The 14,553-nt window shown below is 67.1% G+C and overlaps 2 protein-coding genes across 2 annotated transcripts in view; one reads left to right on the plus strand and one right to left on the minus strand.

Moving 5' to 3' along the window:
• TMEM184B (transmembrane protein 184B) overlaps nt 1-3,682 on the plus strand; it is a 50,195-nt gene extending 46,513 nt beyond the window's left edge. Inside the window, exon 9 of the mRNA XM_062202851.1 lies at nt 2,204-3,682. Coding sequence (XP_062058835.1) covers nt 2,204-2,445 — 242 coding nt within the window. The 3' untranslated portion in view covers nt 2,446-3,682. The remainder of the gene's footprint in view (nt 1-2,203) is intronic.
• Nucleotides 3,683-6,392: 2,710 nt separating this feature from the next.
• MAFF (MAF bZIP transcription factor F) lies at nt 6,393-14,339 on the minus strand. Its single transcript, XM_062201880.1, has 3 exons — nt 14,156-14,339; nt 7,289-7,355; nt 6,393-6,842 (listed from the first exon to the last, which is right to left on the minus strand). Exons 2-3 carry the CDS (start codon nt 7,322-7,324, stop codon nt 6,393-6,395), a joined length of 486 nt encoding a protein of 161 aa, XP_062057864.1. The 5' UTR covers nt 7,325-7,355; nt 14,156-14,339.
• Nucleotides 14,340-14,553: the final 214 nt, after the last annotated feature.

Here is a 14,553-nt window from a genome sequence, read left to right on the forward strand (position 1 = left end):
GAGGGCGCCCCTGGGGCCTGGGGGACAAGGCCAGGAGGGACCCACGCACGCCCTTGCCACCAGCACTGCCGATCTGTCCTGGGAGCTAAGCCCACTGATCTCCTGCAGTAGATCTGAATGTGGAGCCCAGGAGGAAGAAAGGCAGGCGGGGACTCTGGTGGCCACGCAGGTCCCCCAGGGGCCCCCCAGAGCATGGTGATCCGTCCGGGCCCCTGATCCCGTCTCTGAAGTTCTGAAAACAGACGAGAGACCTGATGAGTTCGCAGGCAGGCTCAAATGGCGGCCGCCTCTCCTGCTGGTCTGCTGGGCAGAGCTGAACGTGGAAGTGCCCTGGCGAGCTCGTAAAGCTGTGCCCCCCAGCCCCACCCTCAGAGGCCCGCGGCTGGGACCTGCCTGGCGCCGCCTGGAGAAGCCGCTGTGGGCCGTGGGCCGAGGGCCGAAGGCCAAGGGCCGAGGGCTGCCCCTGCAGGGAGGGCGAGCTCTGGGAGGCCGGGGAAGGGGCTGGCAGGTCTGTAGCCACTGTACCCAGCACGGCATGCAGGGCTGCTGGGAGGGACACCTCCTGTCGGACACCGTGGCCCCAGAATCCAGCTGCGGCCTCCCCAGGTCCTGCCAGCGTGGCCACCTTGGGCCTCAGTGGCAGTGTGACAGGACACGGCTCCTGGGTGGCCATAGGGCTCCCTGCCCCACTCCCTCTTCTCTCCCTGGTTCCTGCCCCCGGGGGCGAGGCCCACTGGGACCTTGTTTTCCCAAACACCTGCTGTCCGGGGGCTCTCAGTCACTTTCTCTCTGACTGCACACCGCCCTGTGCCCACCAGGCCCCCACTGGGAAGGACCCAGCAAACACCCACCCACTCCTGACCGCAAGGCCCTGGCACCTGGCCTGGCAGAGCCTGTGCCATGGGGATTTCACCTGGGGCCTGGGGCCTGGAGCTGGAGGCCCCCCAAGGAGCAGGCGGGCCATGACAGGGATCCGTTTGTGCACTGTGGGGCTGTGCTGGCCCGGGCTGACTCCCCACGCTGCCGCCCCGGCACTACAGCCCGGCCTCGCGGGCCGCCCTCCCCCTTGCCTGCCTCCGACTACGTGTGGCCAGGCCAGTTGCCCGCCTGCTAACCCAGGCCCGAGCCTCATTTTCCTGGTCTGTAAAGTGTCGTGAGCTTTGTAAAGCTGAGGTAGCTGCAGCCACGCTTGGAGAGAAGTTGGGGTCGGGTGTCGTGCCTTAGACACAGAGGGGAGCCCCACCAGCCTGTGTCCCCTCCCTGTGTGAGCTCTTGGGAGGGGCCTTGCTGAGCGCCCATCCCCTCAGGTCACAGAGGACAGCGGATGCCCTGGGTGCCTGGCGGGGTCTGGGGTTGGGAGGGGAGGGTGTGGGCGCCACGGTCACTCAGCTGTCTCTTGTCTTCTCTATCTCTCCGGCTTCTCTCCCCGCCCCCTTGCCCCACATTTGCCCCGGGTTTGGCCGCGGGCAGTGCCGACATACGGCCCTTACGGTAGGTCCCACTCTTGGTCTGCACGTCTGTCCTGCACGTCAGTTCTGGTCACTGTCACGCCTCTGTCCGTAGCTCCTCCTGTGTCCCATCTCCTTCCCACGGGCACCTGCGGGTGGGCGTGCCCAGCACACGTGCCTGCCCCAGCACCGTCGGTAGAGCTTGCCTGCTTCCATCCTGGTCTCATTGTTCTGGAATCCACCCTGCTCAGTTCTGGGGCACAGTGCGTGTAACGGGGTAGCAGGGACATTAGCGATGCTTCCATGGCGGGAAGGAGAGGGTGGAGAGAGCTCCTTGGTTAAGTCCAAAAGTCCTGGGGTCCAGCGCTGGGCTCCTCGCTCGTGTGCTGGCACTGTGGCCCGGGCCGTTCTCCCCTCGGAGAGGCAGCGTGGAGGAGCGGATCAGGGAGGGTTTCCCACCTGGGCTCTGTCCTCATGGGAGGGGCCTGGGCGGGGCGTCGGCAGAACCTGGGCGCTCCCAGCACACATGACTGTGTTCCGGCCCTGAGCCCGGCCTGGCCTCCCGAGGGTGTCGTGTCTCTGCCTCCTCGCAGGCCCCCTGGCTGCTCTGTTCCCCAGCCAAAGGACTTGCTCCCTTACCTGCCCCTTCTCGGGAGGTTTGGTTGAAGGACGGCCTCAGGGTGGGGTCTGGCCCGGGCTCAGGGCCCCGGGGCTGAGCCGCTGCCTGACCCCTCACGCCGCCCCCCGCCCTGCAGGCCGCTGCGCCCCCATGAAGAGCATCTCCAGCAGCCTCAAGGAGACCATGAACCCGCACGACATCGTGCAGGACGCCATCCACAACTTCTCGCCCGCCTACCAGCAGTACACGCAGCAGTCCACGCTGGAGCCCGGGCCCACCTGGCGTGGCGGCGCCCACGGCCTCTCCCGCTCCCACAGCCTGAGCGGCGCCCGTGACAATGAGAAGACGCTCCTGCTCAGCTCCGATGACGAGTTCTAGCGCGGGCGGCTCGGCCGGGGCCCGGGGGCGGCCGGCACGGCTTGGGCCTGGCCTTTATTTATTGGACCAGAAACTCACATATCGCTTCCTGAGGAGCAGCCAGACGCCGGGTGCCCCGAGAACAGGCTACGCTCGCCCAGGCCAGGGGCAGAGGACACGGGCCTCCGCTCTTGTGGGGGCCTCGCGGGACTGGGCCAGATGCGCTCGGGGACCAGCGGCTGTGGCCTTCCACCCTCCCCCTGCCCAGATTCCTGCTGAGGTCGGCAGGCCCAGCCCACCCCTCGCACCGTGCAATACCCTGGCCTGGGGCTTCCAGGCCTGCTCCCGTCTCCCGCTCCCCTCTGTCTGATGCTAGATTCGCCTTGCCCCGGGCAGGAGGAGGGCACGTGGACACCATGGGCCCCTCCTGGCCCAGCCTGCCTGGCATGCTGCAAGGGTGCAAGCCAGACACCACGTGCCACCGCCCCACCCGGGCAGGGTGCTCAGGAAGAGCCCTGCTGGGTGGCCTGACGTGGCCGCACCCTGCCCGCGGCTTGCTGACATGGGGTCCTTCCTCTTGATGGGTGTGGAGCCCTTGCTTCCGGCTGCCCCGGGCCGGCCTCCCAGCCCTCTTCCTGGTGGAGCAGGAGTCTCTGCCGGTCCCGCTCTCCCTGGCGCTTCTCCCTCCGGTTTCAGGGGACAGGTCTGAGTCTCCACGTTTCAGGCCAGTTTCCGGGGTGAGGGTGGGAGGGAGTCCATGCAGGGGCGCTGGGAGGTGGGAGGAGATGTCCCCAACTCCTCTCCCGGGTTCCTGTCTGCACAGGGCCTGGCGCTCTGCCTCATGTGGCCCCCGGCCATCTCTTCTGTGCCTTAGTCACCTATGAACGCTCGCTGTCCGCCCCAGTCTGCTCTGGGGGCATCCCTGCTGCTGGCACTCAGAGGACCCTGCAGTGCCGGGCCAGGCACCCTTGGACGGGCCTCACCCCCTCCCTACCCCCCTCTATCCCCAGACCCCTGGCGCTTCCCTGGGCCACGGCCCTCAGGCAGGCCCGGCCTAGATGGGCCCCTTGTAGGAGGAGCCTCACGCCGCCACGCAGGCTCGCAGGCTCACGTGGGCACAGTGCGCTGGCATTTGACACCTGGAGAGCACTGGGTTCGGGCTGCAGCCGGCTCTCCAAGTAGGGAGGGTGAGGAGGGCCCCTGCCCTGTGGCTTCCACAAGGAATCTTCTGTCACTCCCAGAATGGGAGGGCCAGGGGGTGGGGGTGGGGGTGGGGGTGGGGATCCATCCCAGCAGATCTCCAGGCCTGCCCTGGAGAGCCCAGAGCCCACGTGTGGAGTTCTGGACGCCAGCTCTCGGCCGCCTGTCGGTGGGCGGCCCTGGCCGGCTCCCCGCCCCTTGTTTCTCCTCCTTGTTTTCCTTTCTCCTTCCAGGCCAAAGTGTGTTGCTGGGTCCTGCCCCTGTCCGTGCCTGCTGGCGTGGGGGTGGGGTGGGGTGGGGTGGGGGAGCGTGGGGACGGGAACGCGTGTCGACTGCTCCATCTCCTTCCCAGGATGCATAACCTACCTTGTCTTTTGTTATTTTAATTTTTTCCAGATAGAGTAGCTCTTTGTACATAAAAAAATACTTGAAAATTAATTGTATGACGTATGAGAAGACAGAGCCCTAGTTTTGTATCTCGTTGTATGACTGCCCTGAGCTCCACCAGAAAGCCGCTCTATTTTGGTCTCTGTGACATTTTAAATGCGTGACAGAAGCGAGCCGATAAAGTGAGGAAGAAGTATATATATATATCTGAGATAATATAGATTGTACCGAAACCCTCCTGCCTCGGCTGCGCTGCTTCCAGCCCCTGCGTGTGCTGGCCTGTGTGGGGCAGGGTGGCCGGAAGCCCTCTCCCTCCCTGTGTGCCATGGGCAGGGGGTGGGGGCTTGTCACATGGCCTCTCCCCAGCCGCCTGGCCACCAGGGGCCCCTCCGCCTCCCTACAAGGGCCCCTGCGGCCAGGCTCTTCCTCCTCCCCTGTGCCCATCCTCCACCCTGGGACGCGGGGTGCCTGGCCATGCAGGCCTTCCTGGGACCTGGCCCACAGCTGACGGGAGCTCAGGAATGCGGCGTGGGTGGGGGAAGTTCCTAGCCCGCCCCTACCCCCCCCCCCCCCAGTGCTTTTCCAGAACCCACCCTCCCCCCAGTCCTGCTCACAGCCTGGGCGCCCAGTGCCTTCCCCACCCATGCCCTGGGGTGGATCCGGTGAGGCTGCAAGAAGCCAAGTGGGTGCCCTAGGTTCCACGGCTCGGGGCTGCTGAATTCAGACGCCAGTGCCATGACGCCCCAGAGGGGCCGGCAGGTAGGGCTGACACTGGCGAGCGGGCCGAGGGCAAGGCCGGGGCTGCAATGAGGGAGCCTGCCCCTCCTAGGACGTGGACATAGTTCTGCTTTGCTGGGAGGATGACTCCAGGAGCCCAGGAGTTCTGCTCTGGGAGGGGCTGTACTCGCTGAGGGGACACCCAGGGACCTGAACCCTAGATTGCCTCGTCCTGGCCTTCCCCAGGGCGCCTTGTAAGTCAGCGCGGCCCTGGCCTGTTCCCGCTTCCATGCCACCCCGCGCCACCGTGCGCAAGCCAGAGATGGGGCCTCACCCTCCCACCTGCCGGAGGGTCCCCGGGGGGCTGAGAACCGGCCCATCCTAGGCCCCCCACTCACACGCGAACACATCTCTGTGGAAAAAGAGGACTTTATTCAGGAAGTCTACAAAATACAGAATGCTCACTGTAAGTCAGAAAATAAATAAGATCTGCGGGCCGGGCAATGGTGGCTTTTTTTTTTAAATACTTTTTTTGTGTGTTGTTGCCATCCAGCTTTCCCTAAATATTAGATAAAATATTGTGATTTATTTGCAGGTATAAAATATAAATCCCAGCTCAGGGCCATGTGCCACTTTCCCCAGGAGCGGGAGTTTGGGCTCTGGCTGGGGAGAATAACTTAGATTCGTGCAATAAATAACCAGTGGGGGGGCAGGTGTATACAGTGGGGGGGGGGGCAGGGGAAAGGCCATCCGTGCAGCGGTCGCCGCACCCCATAGCGGGCAGGGACGGACCGAGGGACTCACACCAGACAGCAGGACCACAGGCTCTGCCTCCTCACCTCCACCTGCCACACGGTCACCTCCCTCTTCCCTTCTCTTTGGCTAGCCAGCTCCAGAGCACCCTGGTTGCAGGGAGAGCCCAGGGTGGCCAGGCCAGTTCCCTCCCTCTTTTCCGTCTGTATCACTTTCTTGGTCCCTTTGCTTCTCCTCTCCCTTGCAGAGAGCTGGCTCCCAGACCAGGGCAGCCCTCCGCCACCTCTCCAAGTCCCTGTCCCACCGTCCCGTGAAAACCGTGGCTGGAACCCTGCAGCAGAGTGGGAACTGGTGTTTGGTTCCAGCTCGCTCACTCACTGAATGCTGCTCCCCGTGAGTCACCGGGCTTCAAAGGTCGTATCCAACGACCGAGCTGTGGAAGGCCAGACACCCCCACAGCCCAAGGCGGAGGTGAGAGCAGGAGGGGGTCTTCCGGGCAGATTCTCTGCAGGACAGCCCCACGTCAGGGACAGGGCCAGACCTGGTCCTGAACCCTGGAGGGGGTGTCAAGGGGGCATGTTGGCACAATTGGAGCAGCTGCCCAATAAGGGGTGCCCCCTTCTCCGGGCCGGCCGTGTCCCATTCCTCCCAGCATAAGGAGGGTCAACTCAGCCCAGGGAGACCGGCCGGAGCCCCGCCCCCACGACCGACCGAAGTTGCCCCTCCCCAAGGCACTGGGTCCCAGTTTCGGGGGCTGCAAGAGGAAGACGGGGCCCCGGGAGGAAATGTGGGTTCGCCACAGGGGCAAGTGGCTGCAGAGCAAGTGGGTCCTGGGGCAGAGCCCTCGCTTAGGCACTTCGGGAGGGGCGAGGGGGCTGGGGGCGCGGCTCGGGCGGGGGATGGGGCGGGCACTAGGAGGAGCAGGAGGCGGGGCCGGGGCCGGGGGCCGGGCCGGGGCCGGGGGCCGGCGCGGACTTGACGATGGTGATGACGCTGGCGGGCGCCACGAGCGCGGCGGGCCCGCGCGCGGCGGCCACGGAGCGCGCGAAGCCCTGCAGCGCCTCGCACTTGCCGCGCAGCGCGTCGAGCTCCAGGCGCATGGCGGCGTTCTCGCGCGCCAGCTTGTCCACCTCGCGCTCCAGCTCCGACTTCTGCTTCTGCAGCTCCTCCTTCTGGCACACGCGCTTCACGCGGCAGCTGGCGGCGTAGCCGCGGTTCTTGAGCGTGCGGCGCCGCTGCTTGAGCCGCGTCACCTCCTCGGCCGACAGCCCGCGCAGGTTCCGGTTCAGCTCGCGCACCGACAGCCCCATCAGCGCCTCGTCCGACAGGTGCGGCGTGTTCTCGCTCAGCTCGCGCTTGATCTGCGGCAGGGGGCGCCTGAGCCCGGGCCGCGCGCGCCCCGCGCCCCGCGCCCCGCGCCCCGCGCCCCGCGCCCCGCGCCCCGCGCCCCGCGCCCCGCGCCCCGCGCCCCGCGCCCCGCGCCCCGCGCCCCGCGCCCGCCCCGGCTGGGGGCTGGAATCCGGAAAGGGGAAATGCTGCCGACGCCGGATCCGAGCGCAAGAGGAGGCCGCCCCCGGCTCGTCCTGCGTTCCGACCCAGCACCGACCGCTCCTGAGCTTGGCCCGGAAAGCACCTTTGAAAGGGGAAGTGCTCAGCCCTGGGGGCGCACAGCCCCCCTGCGCCCCGGGCCTCCAGGTCCGCAGCCTGGGGGCCCTTCCCGTGACATCACGAGGCCTGACGTCTGCTGAGCCCCCTGGGGGATTCCAGGAAGGGAAGGGGAAGTGAGCACCCGGGGCCACCTCCTCACCTTCAGGGCTTTGCTGGATAGGGGATCCACAGACATGCTGGCAGCCGGTGCCCTCGGGGCTGGAGACCTAGGGGGGAAAGGAGGCCGCCAGTTGTTTTTTTGCTCCCCACTTAGAGTAAAATCCAACTCACTCCCTCAGCATTCGGAGCCCTGCTGCGTTGGAGCGCAGGCCCAGCCCCTTCCTCTGCACACTGGCCCAGCCACATGCTGTGCCCCGGCCTCCTCAGAGGGACCCTCTACCACGCAGGCCCGTGCCCAGGGTCACCTCCTCGGAGAGGTCTTCCCTGACCGCAGGGCTGAAGCGCTCCTGTGTCACTCCCTGCACCTGTGCACTGAGTGGTTTTGTGGTTCGTCTCTCTCCATCCATTTTCCTAGGCGGGCAGAGGCTTTGCCTGTCTCACCACATGTCAATACGCCTGACTCGGGGGCAGGTGTAGAGCAGGCGCCCCACAAACCCACAGCCCGCAAGTGGGCACTCCTGCCACGGCCCAGCTGTGATCTGACTTGATTTCTGAAAGTCCCCCGGGGCCGGCGCTGTGGCGTAGCCGGTAAAGCTGTCACCTGCAGTGCCGGCATCCCACATGGGCGTCACTTCAAGTCCTGGCTGCTCCACTTCCAATCCAGCTCTCTGCTATCACCTGGGAGAGCAGTGGAAGATGGACCGTGTCCTTGGGCCCCTGCACCCGCGTGGGAGACCTGGAGGAAGCTCCTGGGTCCTGGCTTCAGATCAGCGTAGCTCTGGCTGTTGCAGCCATCTGGGGAGTGAACCAGCAGATGGAAGACCTCTCTCCCTCTCTGCCTCTCCTTGGCTCTCTGTGTAACTCTTTCAAATAAATAAATAAATCTTTTTTTTTTTTAAGTTTTCCTTCAAGTATAACCTACATACAGAGAAGTACACAAAACACACGTACAGCCAAGGACTTCACAATGGCCCCTGCCCTCCCCGAGCGGGGGTGCGTGGCCCAGCAGGGCCCTAGGCAGCCGGGCCCCAGATGTGGCCAAGAGCTACCTACTGAGCAGCTACTGTTTTCCCAGGCATGCACCTGGCACTGGGGGCACAGAGGTATATAAACACTCAAGGACGGCACCTGCTGCGGTCAGCGGTCACTGCTCTGGGCCGGGCAAGGCCTCCCAAGGCCCCTTGAAAGCAGCCACCCTGTCCTGCCAGGGGACCAGGCCTCCTGCGGTGTGACCCGAGCGCACTCCTCCTGGGACAACCCCCGTGCCGCGGAGGCGCCGGTGAGGAGTGGGAGAACACCAGGAAGCTGCCTGGTGACTGGAAGCCCAGCGTCCTAGACGCTGTCATTACAAGACCCCAGGAGCTGGAGGCAGGGCATGAAGGGCCGGGGCCAGGCCGGGGCTCCCTGACACAGCCGGGCAGGACCTGCGTGTGTGCTGGGGACCCTGGAGGAATGGGAAGAACAAAAGGCCTTGGTCCGCACACGCCGGGGCTTGTGGAGAGCGGCCCACAGAGGTCTGCACCACGTGCCGCCCCGCGTGTGACCCAGGGCGGCACGTCCATCAGGGCAGCTGTCCTCTCCCAGCAGCCTCCACGGCGCCCATCCTGTGATCACCACGGCCACAGCGGTGCGCCCCAGCACTGGCCTCCCCACTGCTCCTCCAAGGGACCAGGAAGTTCCCTCCGCCCGGCATGCCTGTTCCCGGGACAGCCCCGGAGTTTGCTTCCTCGCCTCTCCAGGTCTTCAGATCCCACGTTCCCAGCCACTGGTGCCCACGCACCACACACACACACGCCTGTCTCCCTCCCCAGCCTCGGGTTTCCCTAGAGCACTTTGGGCATCGCTGATTACCGATCCTCCTGCGAGTTGCGTCTGTGGAATGCAGGTCCTGTCCGGCCCACAGCTGCCTCCCGGGGCTTGGGGCAGGTGCCCTGCAGCCCCTCCCCGCCCACACGGCCAGGGGGTCCGGCAGCTCCGGGGAAAGGAGGAGCGGTTCAGGGGCGGGAAGCTGGCACCCGCAGGGATCTCAGGCCGGTGGGCTCTGGGGACTTCCTGTGCGGTGGCCGGGAGGGGCGAGGCCCAGGGTCCCAGGCCAGCGCTCAGCAGCCGTGGCGTCCTGCGCGGCTCCCCGGTGGGGAAGGCCTGCTTCCTGGTGGAGCTCTGAGCTGTAGCCCTCACTGCTGAACAAGTGGGCTCCGCCTGGGCCCGGGCCTCAGTTTCCCTGCCTAGCCCCTCCAGTCCCTGCTGGGCTCGGGCCTGGCTTGCCCAGCAAGCTGTCTCTGGAGGCCTCCATGCCTGCCCTCCCACCATCCCTCCCGCCTGGACCAGTTGTATGGACCCGCACCCTGCCCTGACCAGTCACTGACATGTCCACCCCCCGCCATCTGCAATCCTGCCCATCAGAGCCACACACGGCCCTGCCACACAGCGCCCCAGGGAGCTTCCCACCCTGTGAACCCTCCCGTGCCACCACCAGACTAGAACCTGCTGTGGCTCCCTATGTCCTGAGGCCAGAGGCCGGCCCATCCCCAGGCTAGCACACAGCCTCAACTGTGCACCCCAGCCACGTGGGATGTCTTCCTCTGACCCCACCCGGGCACTCCTCTCCCCTCCCTCCCCCTATCCTGTCGGGCAGGCTCATCTTCATCCTTGTGCCCTCCTCCTCCTCCAGGAAGCCCTCCCTGACCTTTAGGCCTTGTTAGACACCACCCCCACCTCCACCCCCTTCTCCCCACCACGAAGCCATGGTCTGTTTCCTTGTTTCTCCACCAGGCAGGGAGCTCCAGGGGCCGAACCAGGACTGGCTGGCTGGGAAGAGTCACTAACGCTGTCACCCAGCTGGTCAGCGTCCAGGCCTGGCCAGACACAGTCTGCGAGAAGACCTCAGGCCAGCCCCCGTTCTGCCCGGGCAGGGTGGGGGCGGGGCACGGCAAGGGAGCAAGGTGGGGAGTGGGAGACGGAAAGGGGCACTGAGAGGGGGGCACGCCCTGTCCGTCTTCTCCAGGCCACCTGACCTTGGCCGAGACTCCACCTCTCCAGGTGTCCCCTCTCCTCTGAGCGGTACCTGCCTGGCGGGTTCTGGTGGAGCGGAGGGCTGTATGCAGTGGCGGTCAGCCAGCGCCCGGGAGGGCAGGAGAGCGAGAATCCGAGCTGCCTGAGCCGGGGGCCACAGCCAGCCCTGGCCGCGCTCTGCCTCAGCAGCTCCCAGCTGCCCGGGGTCAGCCCAGGGACGGCGCTTACAGCTCTAGGCCCCACCTCCTCACTCCCCCAGGGGGCGGCAGAGACCCAGAGGGGCCATCGCTTGCCGGAAGTCCCGCAGCACCAGTGCTGGCTCCTCTGACGACTGTGAGTCGATGCCTGGCATCCCCCTGGGCCACACAGCCAGCACGGGGTGGGGTTCAGGACGGAGGCCACCCTGGTGCCCACTCCCGGGCTTCGAGGGGCCAGGCTTTGGGCTGGGCCTGCCAGGATACCCGCATGCGGCTGCACAGAGGGGCCGGCCCCGAGGGGACCCCTCTGGCTTCAGGGCTGAGCTGGACGCAGAGCCGTGGAGGCCTGCCCGGGCCTCGGCTCACCTGCCAGGGGAGGTGATCCCTGATGGGGGGCACAGCGCGGAAACACCGGCAGGGGCCACACGCTCGGGTGCCGTGAGCGGCTGGCTCACCCACCACACCCCTCTCCCCGCCCCCTGCCCACTCATGGCTCATCAAGCCCACGCGTATTCCCAGGAAGTGACACAGAGACTCTGAGTCCTTCTCAACACAGCCCTGCCTGCAGAGCGGGCCGCCCCTCTCGCTGCTGGGGCTGGCGGGGACACGGACCCCAGGAAGCCCTCCACGGGAGGCCGGGTCCGCACTCCCCTCCAGCCCATTGGCCCCCGCGCCCGCCCAGGGATGTCACGGAGGGAAAGTCCCACAGGCCGCTGCCTGCTGGGAGCCCAGGAGCCTGGGGCTTCCAGCCCTGCTGGCCTGGGGCTTGCACAGCAGCAGAGCTGGCCTGGGCCGGGCAGCTGCGGGTGGCATTGGGGGACTGGCGCCCCGGGGCCTGCCCCCACCCCGGCCCAGCGCTCTCTCTCAGGGCCTCCCTTCCTGGCCTCTTCTCTTCCCTTGGAGGCCGGCAGAACCCCTCCCAGGGTCTGCAGGTTCCTAACCTTCTTTGGAGGCCTGGGGAGCGAGCTTTCCCTTGGGGGACTGACAGCGGCCTCGCCCAATCAGCAGCCAGTGGCTCTCGAGCAGCCCTGTCCCCGGCCCCTGGGTCCACCCCAGAGACAGCCTGGAGACGGCCCACCCACTGGCACGGCTCCTCCTGGCTGCCGAGCCATTCCGCTTGCGCCGCTGTGAGGACAGAGGGAAAAAATGTGTTTTCCTGGGTCTTGGCAGCTGGCGCTGGGGGCGCTCCTCCCTCCTGGAAGGGGAGCAAGGCAGGGGGAACCAAGCGGGGCAGGGAAGTGACGGCCCGGGGCTCCAGCCCGGGCTCTGCCCCCACTCACATCCCGGCCTCCCTTTCCCGGCATGCCAGACCTCCCCTCAGCCTGAGGTCCCGTTCCCACAGTAATGACCTCCAAGCTGGTGGTGTCCTCGGAGCACCAAGACCACCAGCGGAGGAAGGCCTCAGAGGAGGGGGAGGAGGGTAAGGAAATCAGTGCAGGCTTCCTGGAGGCGGGGTGTGACAACACAAATTCCTAGCCCCTTCTGCGCCGGCACAGCCAGAGACCACTTCTCCTTTCGGATGGCCCAGGACCACAGCCGCCTCCACCTCCACGCCCTGTCCTCCCCGAGCTGTCAGGAGGACTGACACAGACCCACACCGCTGCCTGGCTGCCGCCCACTCCAGCCCATACAGGCCAGGCTCTCCGCCTCCTCCCAGCATCTCAGGCTAACAGCAGGTGAATGAATGGGCATACATCCTGCGTGCGTGTTCCCCAGACACATGGCAGTGCGTGTGTGCGTGTGTGTGCACATGCGTGTGTGTGCACGCTCATGTGTGCACGTGTGTGTGTGTGCAAGCCCCCAGCCCCGCTCCCTTTGGGGGACAGCGTCAAGACCCCCAGGCCCTTCCCCTTCTCAGGGCGCGGAGCTCTTCCGGAACACGGACTCAGTGCTCATTCAGTATGTCTGCAAACATCCAAGAGCCGTGGCTTGGCTGGCGCTGAGGGTCCCCCGGGAATCACAGCCCCTCACGCCAAGGGCTCCTCGGACAATCGCCAGGCCATCGCTCGCTAGTCACCTCCTCAGGGACGCCTCCCTGATTGCCCTGGCTAAGTCAGAGCCCAGTTCCTACTTTCAAACCACAAGGACTTCCCCCAGCGCCTGGTCCATTGGCAAGGCAAGCCTAAGAGCGTCAGCACTGGGGGAGCCCACGCCGGGTCCTCGCTCCCGTGGACCTGGGGGTGAGTCTGAGAGGCCGAAGTTCCCAGTGCTAACTTTCCATTTGCGACTGAGTCAGCGCCACTTCCCTCAGCCCATGACCCGCGGCCCTGTTTGGGGATGTTCCCTGCCCAGCTTTGGCTCCTGGCTCCCGGCCCCGCATCCTGCTGGCCCGGAACTGTGGGTTTTGCCTTCTCTCGTGTGCCCCCTGGGAAAGAGGCTGTGCACAGAGGTGGCCTTAACGTCCCCTTCCTACCTGCCCTCTGCCACCCTGGGGGCTGCACATGGGGACACCGAGGGTCCCAGCCCCGAAGGCTCAAAGCTGAAAGACGACAGACGACCCTCGCCCTGGCAACCTTAGCTGCCCCTCGCCCCCAGTTCTGCAGCCTGTGCGTGGGGAGAGAGGGAGCCAGGTGAGCGCCCGGAACCCTCAGCTGCTGCCACCGGGCCAAACGCGTGCTTTCTGCAGGGCGGGCGGAAAGGGGCCAGGGCAGTGCCCACCCTTCACACCCCGCCTGCTGACCCCGCCGGCCCCAGCTGACAGCCCTGGCTCCTGACTGGCCTCCGCGGCCCCGCTGGGTGGTCCCCCCTGTGCACTACCAGGAGGGCGGAAACCAGCCCCGCCATCCTCCACCAGTCAGAACTCACGCCTGGGACCCCTCCCTCCCCCAGGCCTGTCTGTTCCCCTGGGACAGGGGATGGGCAGCCCCGGGGGTGAGTGAGCGTCCTAAGGGTCCACCCTCTCCAGGGAGCCGGGAAGCCTGGGGACAAGACCCCGGGCTCCAGCACACCTTAGTTCAGGGACCCAGCAGGGTGTCAGGTGAGAGGTGCCTAGCTCAGCTGGTGAGGTCTGGCCAAGCGCGCCCCACCCTGGGTCTGTAGGCACAGGCTCTGGGTCACATGGCTGCGGCCCTGGGAAACCCCACGGAGAGCAGTGGGAGGGGCAGCCCTGGTTGGTAGGAAAGAGTGGAGGGCGGGGAAGAATCCCTGGACCCGGTGTGATGACGGATCGGGCCGCCGCCTTCGCTCAGTGTTCATTCCGCCTCGTTCCTGTGGACGCCCTGGGGCACGCCCTCTCCCAGGTACACACGCGTGGACCCCACGGACACACACAGGGACGCCCGCGGGCACCATGGGCACACGCAGGCGCGCCCCGCCCCGAGGTACACGGCGCGCGCCCGGGCCGGATACCTGGACGCCGGCCAGGGAACACACGCAGCCGCCGGCCGCGGACGTAAACACACGGCGCACGCAGGACGGCGGGCGCGGGTCCAGGGCCGCTGCCCCCGGCGTCGCCTGCCCGACCGCCGCGGCCCCCGCGTCCTCGGAGGGGGCCCGCTCTGCCCCACCCGCCCAAGCCGGCTGCGGCCGCGGCGGGTCCAGTCTTCGCCCCCCGGCCCGCTCCCGCCGCCGCGCGGTGGATCCGCGGGAGCCCCGACGGAGCGGGCCCGGGCGCCCCGCCTCCGCCACGACCCCCGGCGCGGGGACCCCGCCGCCTCGCGGCCCCGCGCACAGCCCCGGCCCGCGCCCCGCGTCCTCACCGTCTCTCGGCCCGCTAGGCCTGGCGCCCCGCGCGCGCGTCTCGCCGCTGCCCCGGCCGCTGTCGGGCCCCGCGCCCTGACCCTCTGCTCTCCGGCCGAACCGGGTCCCGGGAGCGCCGCGCCGAGTTTTGTTGTGGGGCGGGCGGCTCAGGGGGCCTGGGAGCGCGGAGTTGTAAGGCGAGCTTCCCGGAATTACTCACTCACAGGATTCCTTTCATTCATAAAAACCCAGTCACGCGGTGACGTCACCCCGCGGCCGCCCGCCCCGGCCCCGCCCCCGGGAGGCCCCGCCCCGGGAAAGGCCCGCCCCGGGAAGGCCCCGCCCCGGGAAGGCCCCGCCCCGGGCCCGCCTCCCTCCCTCCTCCAAGCGTCCCTCGGCCCGGGTTCCAGCGCCCCCG

This window comes from Lepus europaeus, chromosome 10, assembly GCF_033115175.1.
Source record: "Lepus europaeus isolate LE1 chromosome 10, mLepTim1.pri, whole genome shotgun sequence".
In the NCBI taxonomy this organism is placed as follows: domain Eukaryota; kingdom Metazoa; phylum Chordata; class Mammalia; order Lagomorpha; family Leporidae; genus Lepus; species Lepus europaeus.

Bases quoted from the DNA above. Each gene is read 5' to 3' on its own strand.
- MAFF (XM_062201880.1), bottom strand. From the start codon at position 7,324: ATGTCTGTGGATCCCCTATCCAGCAAAGCCCTGAAG. The intron at 6,843-7,288 runs GTGAGGAGGTGG...CCCCTGCCGCAG, and splicing joins TATCCAGCAAAGCCCTGAAG to ATCAAGCGCGAGCTGAGCGA.